Here is a 15,497-nt window from a genome sequence, read left to right as displayed (position 1 = left end):
AGTAGAGTCAACTCGCCCTCATCATGTGCCAGGCTCAGCCTGATACAATTCACGGTGGTTCCCTGGGCACACATGACGGTGGCCGGAATGAGCAGGTTTTTGGGGGTGGAGGACAGGTGTGTGAGGTGTGCAGGGGGGCCTGCAAACCATGTCCACATGTTCTGGGCATGTCCGAAGCTCAGGGGATTTTGGCAGGGATTTGCGGATCTCATGTCCACGGTGCTAAAAACGAGGGTGGCACCGAGTCCAGAGATGCCGATTTTGGAGTGTCGGGAGAACCTGGAGTCCAGGGGACGAGAGAGGCCGATGTTTTAGCCTTTGCCTCCTTGGTAGCCCGGAGGCGGATCTTACTAGCGTGGAGGGACTCGAAGCCCCCAAATCGGGGATTTAGGTTAGCGACATAGCTGGGTTTCTCAGTCTTGAGAAAATTAATTTTGCCCTGAGAGCGTCAACGTTAGGGTTCGTCCGGAGGTGGCAGCCGTTTATCAACTTCCTCGGAGAAAACAAAACTGTTAGCAGATTCAATAAGAGGGGGGGGGGGGGGTTAGGGAGTAAGGGGGTAGGGGGAGTTAGGCTACTTTTGTCTAGCTTAGGCGGGAACAGTGGGAGATTGTGGGGGGGGGGGTGTTTTGCACTAAATTATGTTTACATTTGTATTCGTATCTTTTGTTGTTATAAAACCATAAATGCCTAAATAAAATGTTTGTTGAAAAAAAGAGAAGGATGCATCATCCATGGCTGAATAAGGAAGTTAAGGATTGAATCAAATTGAAAGAAACACTACCAATCTGTGAAGATTACAGTGAGTCAGAGGATCGGCCAGATTGAAGAACCAGCAAAGAATGGCGAAAAAAAAAGAGGAAGAAAGTAGAGTGGGACAGAAAGCTAGCACCTAAATTTTAAATCGATAACGGAAGGTAATGTAATTCCTCGAGAGAGTGAGTCTGGGAAATTATTAATGGAAAACAAGGAAAAAGCAGAGGCATTGAGCAGATATATTGGGCGGGATTCTCCACCTTGCATCCCGGCCAATAGGCTTTCCCATTGTGGGAAGCCCCACGCCGGCGAAACAGTGAATCCTGACGGCGGAGAATCCATCCCAATGTGTCTGTCTTTATGAAGAGAACTTAGAAAACTTCCCAAAGATACTTGAAAATCAATAGGTGATAGGGAAGGAGGAACTTAAAGCAATCACCATCACCAGGGTAAAGGTGCTGGGGCAAGCTATCAGCTCTAAAGGCTGTCAAGTCCCCAGGACCAGATGGCCTGAATCTTGGGATCTTAAAATAAGTGGCTCCAGAGACAGTGAAGGCATTGGTTACAATCTTACAAAATACCTTAGATTCTGGAAGGGTCTCAACAGATTAGAAAATAGCAAATTCCTTTATTCAAGAAAGGAGGGAAACAGAAAGTAGGAAACGCTCGGCCAGTTAGCCTAACATCTGTCATAGGGAACTTGGTCAAATCCATTATCAAGGAAGTTACAGCAGGAAACTTAGAAAATCACAATGTGGCCAGACAGAGCCAACATGGCTCTGTAAAAGGAAAATTGTGTTCAAATAATTTATTAGAGTTCTTTGGGCAATAAATAAGCACGGTGCACGCTGGCACAGTGGTTAGCACTGCTGCCTCACGGTGCCGAGGTCCCAGGTTCGATCCGGGCTCTGGGTCACTGTCCGTGTGGAGTTTGTACATTCTCCCTGTGTTTGCGTGGGTTTCGCCCCCACAACCCAAAGATGTGCAGGCTAGGTGGATTGGCCACACTAAATTGCTCATTAATGGGGGGTGGGGGGGGGGGGGGGGGGGTTACCGAGTGGCAGTGTGAGCGAGCTGAAAAATCGAACAATCAGAGGAGTTTAATATGATGAGTTTAGTTTGATGAGCCAGAGAGCCAATTGGTTTGGGACAAAGCGCTTCAGGGTGACAGATTTGGAGTGTTCAGTGGGCGAGGGTATTGTGAACAGGTTGAAGTGGGTTGAGGTGATGATTTAACGAGGGGAGCACTGCCTGAGGTAATGAGGTCCATTCAGAATGCTGATTTCTAGAGACACAGCCAAGCCAGAGACTGGGGCAGGGTCTGCATAGAACATTACAGCACAGAACAGGCCCTTAGGCCCTCGATGTTGTGCCGAGCATTGTCCGTCATTATAGGAAGGATGTGGAAGCATTGGAAAGGGTGCAAAGGAGATTTACCAGGATGCTGCCTGGTTTGCAGGATAGGTCTTATGAGGAAAGGTTGAGGGAGCTAGGGCTTTTCCCTTTGGAGCGGAGGAGGATGAGAGGCGACTTAATAGAGGTTTATAAGATAATGAGGGGGATAGATAGAGTGGATGATCAGAGACTATTTCCTCGGGTGGCTGTAGCTGTTACAAGGGGGCATAACTATAAGGTTCAGGGTGGGAGATATAGGAGGGATGTCCAAGGTAGGTTCTTTACTCAGAGAGTGGTTAGGGTGTGGAATGGACTGCCTGCTGTGATAGTGGAGTCGGACACTTTAGGAACTTTCAAGCGTTTTTTGGATAGTCACATGGAGCTCACCAGAATGACAGGGAGTGGGATAGCTTGATCTTGGTTTCAGTTTAGTCTGACCTGAGATGGAGACTTTAGCACAAGTTAAACAGAGTTGAGGACAGATCCCGCAGAGAGGCACCCACAGAGAAACACCCAGACAGACAGACCCACACAGAGACTCGTACAGAGGCCCACACGCAGAAGTGTGTTGGGGTGCAGGCACACTGGATAATTGAACACACTGGTGCTGAGCATAATGGTTAATTTCAAAGTTATCCCAGAGGAAGTTTTGATTTCTGGGTGATGTGATGGAACTGGATGAGTATCAGACATTTATCACCTTTCAGATGCAGAATCAACCCTGAGAATGCCAAAGTTTAAACACGCCAAATAAAACATGCAGCAAATACTACCATCCAGTGGTCAGGGTCTGTAATACCAACGCACACACGTATACCTTAATACAGAACCCAAAATCTGTTGGTGAGTTGTACATCTTTCTGTTTGTTACTGTGTAAATGTCACTCTCTTTCACATCAGCGAAATACTGAAGGTGCCTTGGTTCCTGATGAGCAAAATAAAAGAAGAAAAATGAACAGGAATATACAGACGGGCAATTGGCAGAGCTGAATTACAAAAATAACGAAATTCATGGGCAGAATGTAATGCTCCCCCCCCACTCCCCCCGGTTAGTTCCGAGATGGCGGGGAGCGTGCAATTGCATGGATGGTGTTATATTACCTGTTTGTAATATGTTGTTACTCTTTGCTTTACACTTCCAGAATGGTCTGATGGTTAGATTCAAAAGAAACTAGCAATCTTCAACTTAAAGCAAATAGGTTTAATTGAATAAAGAATTAAATAATATTGAGATGAGTTTGTTCACTCTTACAGAACTATAACTGGTGATAAAGTAATTGAGAATAAGTATTAACTATATTTAACTACATGTGCTAACTATGCTATTATCTATCTCTCCAACACACTGTTGTCTATTCACTCCTGGTTCGAAGAGAGCAAGATCCTCGGAGTTCATTATATTTATACATGGATCTACTGCTGCCATCTAGTGGTTGTCTTACACTATAATGTAGTCATTAATCCTTTATATATTCATATATACATATCCAGGTTGCCATCCGCCCCAGCCTCTTAGCGATTTTCCGTGGGGGCGGCAGGGTCTCAGCCAGAGAGGCCCACCCTTATCCCAATTGAAGCCCTGAAGTGGCCAGTGAATGGCCATTTCTGGGTCGTTTCCCATCCCGTCCGAATGTTTAGACTGGCGGTGGATGGAAGATCGGGGAGGGGGCAGTGGATGAAAGTTAGAGGGGGGGGGGGAGGAGGGGGAGGGGGGCAGTGGATGAAAGTTAAAGGGGGGGGAGGGGGGCAGTGGATGAAAGTTTGAGGGGGGGAGGAGGGGGAGGGGGGCAGTGGATGAAAGTTAGAGGGGGGAGGAGGGGGAGGGGGGCAGTGGATGAAAGTTCGAGGGAGGGAGGGGGGCAGTGGATGAAAGTTCGAGGGGGAGGAGGGGGAGGGGGGCAGTGGATGAAAGTTCGAGGAGGGGGTAGTGGATGAAAGATTGGGGGGGGGGGGTGGATTCAATTCACCACCTTGTGCTTACACTTTGTAGATTGGTCCGGTCTGAGGCCCAGCATGGAAATAGTGCAGTGGCAGCAATGGATCAACACTAATCCTGGGCACTGCCCCTTTAATCGTGCCCAGGCTCTCCTGAAAAAGGTTGGAGACTTTTACCCCTTCTGGTCCATGCAGGTACAAGCGGCAGACATTCTGCCAATCCAAGGGTTAGAGGGTTAATGGCATCGGGTCTGTCAGAGTTAGTGCGGTTAGCAGGGCTAAAAAACCCAGAACATGGGGCTGGATTCCCCGATTCTGAGACTATGTCCCCATGCCGGCGTGGGAAAGGTGGCCTTTTATGACCAAAAAAACGGCACAAAATAGTCACCGATCCTCCGTCTGGTGCGGGGCTAGCAGGCACGCAGCGAAGAGCCCCCGGATCCAGCTGTGGATATGGCCGGAGAATTGCCGTGTCCGTAGCCGCGCTTGCACATGCGGCGCTGGAGTCAGTCCGCACCCGCCACACCGACTTCCCGACAAATAAGGGGGCGGAGCATCGCGAAAGCAGCGCCGCCCCCAATTTCGGCGTGACTGTTGATTCTCCAGCCGATCGGTGAAAGTGATTTTGCCGTTGCCGACCAGACAATCCCGCCCGTGGTTTCTGCTGTACTTTTCAAACCGTTGGCCATCCCAATATGTTTTTCTGCCACTTACGTATTTTTGAAGTGTGGTCACTGTTGTAAAGTAGGAAACTCAGCAGCCAATTTGCGCACGGCAAAATCCCCCACACAGCATTGTGATAAGGAGCAGACAATCTGTTTCAGTGATGTTCACTGGCCAGGACACGGGGGTGACTCCCTGCTCTTCTTGAAAATACAGGTCCTGGATTCCTTATCCAGCATCCCAATTCCAGACAGAGCCTGAAAATCCGATCCTCCTCTGGAAACACAATCTCCATCAGGCGTTGCTCTCTGTTACATCTGAGTCACAGCGATCTGATCCCGTGCTCTTTCCATCCGGGATTAACGGTGGAGGCTGGTCTGGTCTGCTCCTCATCCCTTCCTTTCCCTGTCAAGCTTGGGATATAAATCAACCTGGATTCAGTTATTCTATCCCCCGATCCCCAGCCCAGGGTCCAAAATCTATAAAATCCCCATAAACACTATACACCCATCCCAAGCTCCCTGGATACCTTTCGTGCCATGGGCTTATTTGCACTTACTCCGAGAGGCAGATGGGACCTTGGTTTGATGTCTCATCCAGTGCCGGATCCTCGGCTCTGGGCAATCCCAAGTGCGTTGGAAGTTGATATTTCGCTGGTGTGTGTCATGTGAGAGTACCTTTAAGAAATGGATGTTTAAACAATGTACCTTTAAGAAATGGAGCTGATCATATTACTGAAGTGATGTCAGAGGGTGGGGGGAGCTGAGCTCACTTCTGCTTTTGGTTTCAGTTTGAGGAGGCAGCTGGGAGTGTCTGTGTATTTTGCTGTGAGCTGCAGGAAAACACAGAACTGGTCTGTTGATGTCTGCAAATCCAAAGACTATAAATATATTGAATGTAACCTCATATCTGTTTTTGAAGGTTTGAAGTCTTTTGGATGTTTAAAGCAACAGTTTGAATGATTATTTAGTGTTGTAGTCTTTTGGGGTTATCTTTGAAGTAATGGGTGTTAAGATATTCAATGTTTGTTTTTAAAACGTTAAATTGAGTTCATAGAATAAACATTGTTTTGTTTTTAAAACTATTTGTCCATTTCTGCTGTATCACACCTGGAGAGTACGCCGTGTGCTTCCCACACCATAATCTATGAAAAGTTGTGGGTCGGTTGAACTCCATGAAACACTTTGGGGTTCTGTAAACCCATAACATGTGTCTTCTGCAGGAGGCAGCAAAAATGGAATAATCTCCGGGGCAAAGGCAGTGTCAGAGCACAGAGTTAATTCTGTCTTACCTGGGCACTGAAGCAAATCATTGATTGGTCTTTCTATTTGTGGCTCTGATTCTGACGGGACAAGATTCAAACTCCACCCCAGATGCTCCCAGTAGAGGAATACTGCAGTCCTGGGCCGCATTCACCAAATTCTATTTTGAAAGTTGTAATGAGATCAAAGCTGGGTATTTGATATTCAGGGTTTTTTGACTTTTAGGAAGGATAGATGGGAAGGAAAAGATGGTGGGGTAGCGCTGCTAATAAGAGGAAATAAGTACAGTTCTGAGCGTCAATCTAGGCTCAGAGGATATGGAGTCGATTTGGGTGGAAGTGACACATACCAAAGGAAGGAGGAAAGTGGTTGAAGGAGGATTGTGTCAGCCCCCAAAAGGTAGCCGCATTGCAGGAAAGAGTTTAAGTCAAGAAATAATAAATGCCTGTCAGAGGAGCGAATGCAACAAAGCTGGACTCAAAAAATACTCAGGAAGGATAAAATAAGCTTTGAGGGTGTTATGGGCCAGGGTTTAGAGAACCCCAAAGGGTATCATGGAGTTCATCTGACCCACAACTTTTAATAGTGGTTATGGGGAACACACGGGTTTCCTCTGCACAGGAAACATCTTAACAACTATCAACACCAATAAATCCCCAAAGAATACAGTACTCGACAGATAACCCTTAATAAATTTCCAAACAACATCCGGAAGACAAAAGACCCTTTTTAACAGAGATATGGGGCGAGATTCTCCGACCCCATCGGCGGGGGCTGGCGTGAATCCCGCCCCCGCCGATTGCCGAATTCGCCGGCACCGGAGATTTGGCGGGGGCAGGAATCGCGCTGCGCCGGTTGGCGGCCCCCCCCCCCCCCGCGATTCACCGGCCCGCATGGGCCGATGTCTTGCCGCTAAAATGCGTGTCCCGCCGGCGTAGATTAAACCACCTACTTTACCGGCGGGACAAGGCGGCGCGGGTGGGCTCCGGGGTCCTGGGGGGGGCGCGGGGCGATCTGGCCCCGGGGGGTGCCCCCATGGTGGCCTGGCCTGCGATCGGGGCCCACCGATCCGCGGGCGGGCCTGTGCCGTGGGGGCACTCTTTTCCTTCCGCCTTCGCCACGGTCTCCGCCATGGCGGAGGCGGAAGAGACTCCCTCCACTGCGCATGTGCGGGAATGCCGTCAGCGGCCGCTAACGCTCCCGCGCATGCGCCGCCCTGAGATGTCATTTCCGCGGCAGCTGGCGGGGCACCAAAGGCCTTTTCCGCCAGCTGGCGGGCGGAAATTCGTCCGGCGCGGGCCTAGCCCCTTAAGGTTGGGGCTCGGCCCCCAAAGATGCGGAGCCTTCCGCACCTTTGGGGCGCGCGATGCCCGACTGATTTGCGCCGTTTTGGGCGCCAGTCGGCGGACATCGCGCCGATACCAGAGAATTTCGCCCCTGGTTTAAATTCATCATTGAGAGCAGTCAGGACTTTGAAATCACCCAATTGATTTGGAGACAGTCTTTAGTTTGCAGAGAGATCCATGCACATCTGCTGCCTTTCACTGCATCTCTTCTCTCTGAAAACAAAACTAAAAACTCACTCTATAGCAGCCTGCTCAAAAAACGAAAGTAAAGCCCAGCCCAGCTCCACCCACTCTCTGACATCACTGCAGCTCGCTAATAAACACCCATTTCTTAAAGGTACACCCAGTACAGCTAATCAATAAACCTCCATTTCTTAAAAGGTGCTCTCACATGACAGAGGGCAAAGTGGCAAGAAACATAAAACAGACAATAAAAGGGAGAGAGAAGAAAAATAAAGCATTGGCCCCTTAGAGAATGAAACTGGGAAGTAATTATGTAGAACAAAGAAATGGCAGAGGCGTTAGTCTAACTTCAGTTATCAGTAAAATATTAGAATTGATTATGAAGGAGAGAATAGCAATGCATTTGGAAAGTCAGAATCTGATCAAGCAGAGTCAGCACGGTTTCATGGAGGAGAAGTAATGCTGACAAGTTTACTAGAGCTTGTTGAGGAGGAGTCAGCCAGAGTAGATAGAGGAGAACCAATCAATGTTATATATTTGGATTTTCAAAAGGCATTTGATAAGATGCCACACAAAAAATTACTAAGCAAGATAGGAGCTCATGGTGCTGGAGGTAATATTTTGGCATGAATAGAGGATCGATAACTGACAGGATAAGGGGTCTTTCTCAGGTCAGAGGGCAGTAACCAGGGGAGTGCCACAGGGATCAGTGCTGGGGCCACAGTCTTCACAATATATATTAGTGATTTGGAGGAAGGAGCAGAGTGCACTGTGGCCAGATTTGTGGATGATACAAAGGGAAGGCAGGATGTCAGGAGGATGTATAGTAGTTTACAGAGAGATATTGACAGGTTACGTGAATGGGCAGAAAATTGGCAAATGGAATTTAATGTGGAAAATGTGAGATTGTTAATTTTGGAGCAAAGAATGAGAAGGTGAGGGCAGCAAGGTGGCGCAGTGGTTAGCACTGCTGCCTCACGGCGCTGAGGTCCCAGGTTCGATCCCAGCTCTGGGTCACTGTCTGTGTGGAGTTTGCACATTCTCCCCATGTCTGCGTGGGTTTCGCCCCCACAACCCAAAGATGTGCCGGGTAGGTGGATTGGCCGCGCTAAATTGCCCCTTAATTGGAGAAAAATAATAATTGGGTACTCTAAATTTATTTTTTTTAAAGAATGAGAAGGTGGATTATTATTTAAATGGAGAACACAAGGTTGTCATTGCTGAAACCCAGAAAGCGAGCATCTAGGTGCAGGAGGTAAAAGGGAAGGCAAATCAAACTCTGGCTTTTATTTCAAGGGGGCTGGAGCATAAAGGTAAAGAGATGTTGCTGCAACTGTACAAGGTACTAGTGAGGCCAATTTAGGATACGTTGCAGCTGTTTTGGTTCCCTTATTTAAGGAAAGGGGCGGCACGGTGGCACAGTGGTTAGCACTGCTACCTCACAGTGCCAGGGACCCGGGTTCAATTCTGGCATTGGGTCACTGTCTGTGCGGAGTCTGCACGTTCTCCCCGTGTCTGCGTGGGTTTCCTCCGGGTGCTCCGGTTTCCTCCCACAGTCCAAAGATGTGCGGGTTAGGTGGATTAGCCATGATAAATTACCCCTTAGTGTCCATGGATGTTCAATTTGGGCTCTGGGGATATGGTGTGGTGGACGGGGGAGTGGACATGGGGAGTACTCTTTCTAAGGTTCGGTGCAGGCTCGATGGGCTGAATGTCCACCTTTTGTACTGTAGGGATTCTAAGTACAGATATATTGCCACTGGAGGCAGTACAGAGGATGTTTACCAGGGTGATCCTAGGAATGTAGAGACTGCCAAATGAGGAAAGATTAAACAGGTTGGGTCTGCACTGCTCAGAGTTCAGGAGAATGAGAGGTGACAGGATTGAAACATAGAAGATCCTTAGGGGGTTAGACTGGGTAAATGTTGGGAGGATGTTTCCGCTCCTGGGTGAATGCAGGACCAGGGCTCAGTCGCAGAATTAGGGGGAGCTCATTGAAGACAGTTTTGAGGAAGAATTTATTCTCTCAGAGTGGAGAATCTTTGGAATTCTTTACCCAGGAAGCGGTGGAGGCTCGAGTCCTTGAACATTCTCAAGGCTGAGATCGGTAGGTTTTTAATCAGTTGGGGAATTGAGGGTTACAGCGAGAAGGCAGGAAAGTGGAGTTGAGTGTTAGATCAGCGACAATCTTATTAAATGCTAGAGCAGGCCCGAAGGGCTGAATGGCCTCCCCCTGTTCCTATTGCTTATGGTGTTCACCATCGAGTGCATAACGGATTACAACAGCTTGCTAAGTAAAAGCATTCTCCTCACCTTTTCACTAGACCTTTCACCAATTGTCTTAACTCTGTGTTATCGGGATACTGACTCTCCTGCCTCCTGATTAGACCCGAAGGAGGAAGATTGAACCCTCAGTGGTGGAGCCCACCTGTTCTTCCTTTGGAGACAGCTGCCTTCACATGATGATTCCAGTGTTCTCTAATTGTATTTCAGACACAATAGACCACAATAGATAGCAAAATTAAACTCCATGGAATTGAAAGGACTGTGGCAGAATGGATGCAGATTTGACGAAGGGACAGTAAGCACAGAGCCATTCAGACTGGAGTGAGGCTTTGAATGGTGTTCGCTAGGGCTCAGCATTGGGATCATTGCTGTTCTTGATATAAATTCATGGCCTCTGCTGGATATAGAGAGCATCATTTCAAAGGTTGCAGATAGCACAAAACTGGGAAAAGTAGCAAGTGTGAGGATAGTAACAGACAGAGTGGTGAAATGGACAGAACCATCAGCTGAAAGGTGTAGCAGAGCAACGTGAAGTGACACATTCTAGTCGGATCAATGAGGAGAGGCAGTGCCAACTGAACGGTACATCTTTGGAGATATGCAGAAAGAGGGCGAGCTGGGGTTGTATGTACACAAATATTTCAGTTGGCAGGACAGGCCCCGAACAGGTGCTGGAATGTGGCGACTAGGGGCTTTTCACAGTAACTTCATTGAAGCCGACTTGTGACAATAAGCGATTATTATTATTATTATTAAGTTGAGAAGGTTGTTAAAAAAACAGACAGGATCCTTCATTTTATAAACAGCAGCTTTTAGAGTTCAAAAGGAGGGAGGTTATGATAATTATTTTTATTAATTTCCGGGACGTGGGAGTCGCTGGTTAGGCCAGCATTTATTGCCCATCCCTAGTTGCCCTTCAGAAGGTGGTGGTGAGCTGCCTTCTTGAACCGCTCCAGTCCATGTGGTGTAGGTACTGTAGCCATGTAAAATGGCTGACTCCCGATTAGAATGGCCAAACCGCGATTTAAAATGGCGAACGGAAGAGGCTGATGGGAAAATTAGCCAACAGGGCTCAAACAGACAGCTGCAGGTAAAACAGTGTATTCGGCTCTGGGGAAGCCAGTCCAGACCGATACCTGCAGCCATCAACATCACAACAACCCAGCCATCTGCATTTTAATCAGCCATCCCCGGGAACAATTGATACAAAATAGACACACAAAGCCAACCCAGACCTTTAGGCACCAGCAGGAGCTGGCACAAAGAGAGGTAAACGACCACCCCTCGATCAAGGAATCGCTCCAGCATTGGAGAATATCGAACCAAGTGATTGGAACCAAGTCCAATCACTTGGAACCAGGTACAAGGTCCGCCCAGAGAGGCGGGAAGCCCCTGGGGACTATAAGAATAGGGTCCAAGTTCAAATCGACCCTTCTTCTCCTCTCCGCACATTTCGAGACCCTTCTGCAAGAGAACGTAAGCTTTACTCCAACGATCGCTACCAGATAGGCACTCCTGACTATCGACCAGTACCAGCTTTGAATCCCGCAGGCCCAGAACCCATTCGAAAGGCCATTTGTTTCCTTGACCTGGTGGGCCATTTCCAAAGTTAAGTATTGGCCTGTTAGTAGTAGGAAGTAGCCTAGAAGTAGAATTGATGTATAAGTATTAATTGCTGTATATAATAAATGAGCGTTGATTTAACTCTTACTAAACGGTGTGTTGGATTATTAATCATTACTCGGACTTGAACCACGTGGCGGTATCAGAAAGATACCTGGCGACTCAAGAGCAAAGGTGACAGAATTAGAGCAAATAAACTAAGCTAAAACGAGCAACAGTACACCCACTGTGCTGTTAGGAACGGGGTACCAGGATGTTGACCCAGCGACAGTGAAGGAACGGCGATATATTTCCAAGTCAGGGTGGTGAGTGAGTTGGAGGGGAACCTCCAGGGGGTGGGGTTCCCAGGTATCTGCTGCTCTCGTCCTTCTAGATGGTAGTGGTCGTGGGTTTGGAAGGTACTGTCTCAGGGCTGTTGGTGAGTTTCTGAAGTGCATCTTGTAAATGGTACACACACTGCCACTGCTGATGGTGGAGGGACTGAATGTTTGTAGAAGGGATGCCAATCAAGTGGGGCTGTTTTGTCCTGGATGTTGACGAGCTTCTTGAGTGTTGTTGGAGTTGCACTCATGTTAAACAGCACCCTCTACTTCCAGACTCCACCAGGAGGGAAACTGCCCTCCAGGTGTGGTCTCGCTAATGCTCTGTATAATTGCAGTAGGATTTCTCTATTCTTATTCTCCAATCCCTTTGTCATAAAGGGTAACACAACAGGTGGGATTTTCCGGCTCTTCATGCCAGCGTGAAATTCCGGTGCCAAGCCGGCGCGCGGCTTTCCTGGCGGCATGGGTTGCTGTCACCGGGAAGTCCCGTTGACAATGGCAGGACCGGTAGATCCCACTGGCGGGTTACCTCCCACGCCGAAAAACACGCAGCGGGGTGGTCAGTAAATCCAGCCCAACGTTTTATTTCCTAATTGCTCGCTGTATCTGCAACTTAACTTTGTGATTTGTGTAAATGGTCACCCGAGTTTCCTCTGAATAACAACATTTCCCAGTCTCAACATTTAAAAAAAATATTCTGCTTTGCTAATTTTAATTAGTCTTGTCAATTAGAACAACGTGCACTAAATGAACACTTGAGTGTTGTGATTGTGTGTGTCAGCAATGGGATACAGGGGCGAAATTCTCCGGTATCGGCGCGATGTCCGCCGAACGGCGCCAAAAACGGCGCAAATCAGTCGGGCATCGCGCCGCCCCAAAGGTGCGGAATCCTCCGCATCTTGAGCGGCCGAGCCCTAACCTTGAGGGGATAGGCCTGCGCAGGACTGATTTCCGCCCCGCCAGCTGGTGGAAAAGGCCTTTGGTGCCCCGCCAGCTGGCGCGGAAATGACATTGCCGGGCGGCGCATGCGCGGGAGCGTTAGCGGCCGCTCACGGCATCCCCGCGCATGCGCTGTGGAGGGAGTCTCTTCCGCCTCCGCCATGGTGGAGACCGTGGCGAAGGCGGAAGGAAAAGAGTGCCCCCACGACACAGGTCCGCCCGCAGATCGGTGGGCCCCGATCACGGGCCAGGCCACTGTGGGGGTACCCCCCAGGGCCAGATCGCCCCGCGCTCCCCCCAGGACCCCAGAGCCCGCCCGCGCCGCCTTGTCCCGCCGGTAAGGTAGGTGGTTCAATCCACGCTGGCGGGACAGGCATCCTAGCAGCGGGACTTCGGCCCATCCGGGCCGGAGAATCGCGGGGGGGGCCGCCAACCGGCGCGGCGCGATTCCCGCCCCTGCCGAATCTCCGGTGCCGGTGAATTCAGCAACCGGCAACCCGACGGGGGGTCGGAGAATCTCGCCCCTGACCACAATTCCCCCATCATTCACTTCAACAGATCAACAAGAAGAGAAACAACAACTGAATGATTCTTTAATCTCTCAAAAGCCTTTCAAGATTTTTGAAGCAGACACGTGGAAAGGAATCATCGGTCTTTATTTTCTTGTGTGTGTTTGAAAGCTGCTTTAGTTCTTATCCCTGTCATTAACGTTAATTTCAGGGTTGAATTTGGCAGATTCCCGGCTCATGGAACAGCTCGAGTTTCCTCTTTCGTCATAATTAACTTGTGAGATTAGTTGTTGAGAATGTAGTGGATGCACAGATTGAAATGAGTGGTTTGTATTAGATCCGGGTAACTGCAGATTCATTCATTCCATGTAAATTGGTGGAATTGGTTATCAGGAGTAACCTTGAGCATCATCTGTACAACTATAATTTAAAACAACAGCCAACACGGATTGAAAAACAAGTCTGAGAGAGCAGACCGATGGCAAATGGAATTTACTCTAGCCAAATATTAAGTGTTGTCTATTGGAAGACTTCACACTACATCAATGGAGCTGAAACAGACTGGGGAATGTTCAGTTTGACACCCCATAAATACAGAGCAACACGATTATCAAGGAGGCTAACAGGATGAACGTAACACGGTGAACGTCACAGGAGAAGAATACAGGGGCAGCACGGTAGCCTTGTGGATAGCACAATTGCTTCACAGCTCCAGGGTCCCAGGTTCGATTCCGGCTTGGGTCACTGTCTGTGCGGAGACTGCACATCCTCCCCGTGTGTGCGTGGGTTTCCTCCGGGTGCTCCGGTTTCCTCCCACAGTCCAAAGATGTGCAGGTTAGGTGGATTGGCCATGATAAATTGCCCTTAGTGTCCAAAATTGCCCTTAGTGTTGGGTGGGGTTACTGGGTTATGGGGATAGGGTGGGTGGTGTTGACCTTGGGTAGGGTGCTCTTTCCAAGAGCCGGTGCAGACTCGATGTGCCGAATGGCCTCCTTCTGCACTGTAAATTCTATGATTAAAGATCAAGGCATTTAAATCAGAAAGTTGCAGGCGGGGTATGATGGGGAATGGGAGAGAGACAAGGAGTAAACTAGTCAAACTTTGAGAGGATAAAAATGCCTGGCCAATATGGATTGCATCATAGATTTGAAAGGAAGATAGGGAGGGGATAGCAGAGTATTTTTACAGACATAAACATTCATTAAAAAAGGAAATCATGCCTGAGGATTGGTGGACATTTAATGTTACTCTTGTGTTTAAGAAGAGAGAGAACAAGTCTTGGAAACTGTAGATTCATTAGCTTAAAGTCAAAGTAAGAAAGATAATGGAATCTTTACTCAAAGCTGCAATATAAAAAATAGAGAAATCAAAGATATAATAAAGAATGGTCAGGACTGATTCTGAAATAGGTCATTCGTGATTTAACTTACTAAATTCTTTAAAGAAGTAATGGAAAGCGCAGATAAGGGTAATTCAGTAGATGTAATAAATCTAGATTTTCAACAGGCCAGCAATAAACTAGAACAGGTTTTTTCAAAGTGCAGGTAACAACCCGTGGGTGAGTGGTGGGCGGGTGTCGGGTGGGTCATGGAGCAATCGGTCTGGCCGTGGCGATGCCGCGGTGGCAGGAGAAGCGCCCACGCCACTACCGGCTGCCCCCTTTTAAAGGAAAACAAAATCAGGCTTCTTCTGGCCATAGGCGGCAGCAGCGAGCACGTCACGCACCCTGCACGTACACTCGCTGTCAAGCGCCCTGCCTGCACGTGCTTCTGGTGCCAAATCATTTTCTAGCTGCTGGCAAGATAATCAGTGGAACTCACAACGCGGTTCAGTTACACTTGCCAGAAGGGACATACATTTATAGCAGGAACGTGTTCTCTGTGAATAAAAGGCATTTATTCAAGCCTTGCACCTTTTTGAGTTATTCGAGATCTTGGGGAGTCTATGGTTCCCCAGTGCTTTTTCTTTGCCAGGGTCGATATTCTAACCAATTAGCACCTTTTTCTTCTGTGTTATAAACTTTAAAAAAAATTTTTTTATGGGAGTTGAGCTTCGCTGGTTAGGCCAGCATTTATTGCCCATCCCTAGTTGCCCTTCAGGAGGTGGGGGTGAGCTGCCTTCTTGAACCGCTGCAGTCCCTGAGGTGTAGGTACACCCACAGTGCTGTTAGGGAGGGAGTTCCAGGATTCTGACCCAGTGACAGTGAAGGAACGACGATCTAAGTCAGGGTGGTGAGTGACTTGGAGGGGAACCTCCAGGTGGTGGGGTTCCCAGGTA

At 48.5% G+C, this 15,497-nt stretch overlaps 1 protein-coding gene across 4 annotated transcripts in view; it reads right to left on the bottom strand.

Moving 5' to 3' along the window:
- LOC140398688 (growth factor receptor-bound protein 7-like) overlaps positions 1-15,497 on the bottom strand; it is a 274,640-nt gene that overhangs the window by 64,477 nt on the left and 194,666 nt on the right. For all 4 annotated transcript variants that reach the window (XM_072487677.1, XM_072487678.1, XM_072487680.1 and 1 more), the window contains one exon: positions 2,969-3,076. In XM_072487677.1, the coding sequence (XP_072343778.1) occupies positions 2,969-3,076 (108 nt within the window). The remainder of the gene's footprint in view (positions 1-2,968; positions 3,077-15,497) is intronic.

Source organism: Scyliorhinus torazame, chromosome 21, assembly GCF_047496885.1.
Source record: "Scyliorhinus torazame isolate Kashiwa2021f chromosome 21, sScyTor2.1, whole genome shotgun sequence".
Lineage (NCBI taxonomy): Eukaryota > Metazoa > Chordata > Chondrichthyes > Carcharhiniformes > Scyliorhinidae > Scyliorhinus > Scyliorhinus torazame.
This window is presented reverse-complemented; position numbering and strand designations above follow the sequence as displayed.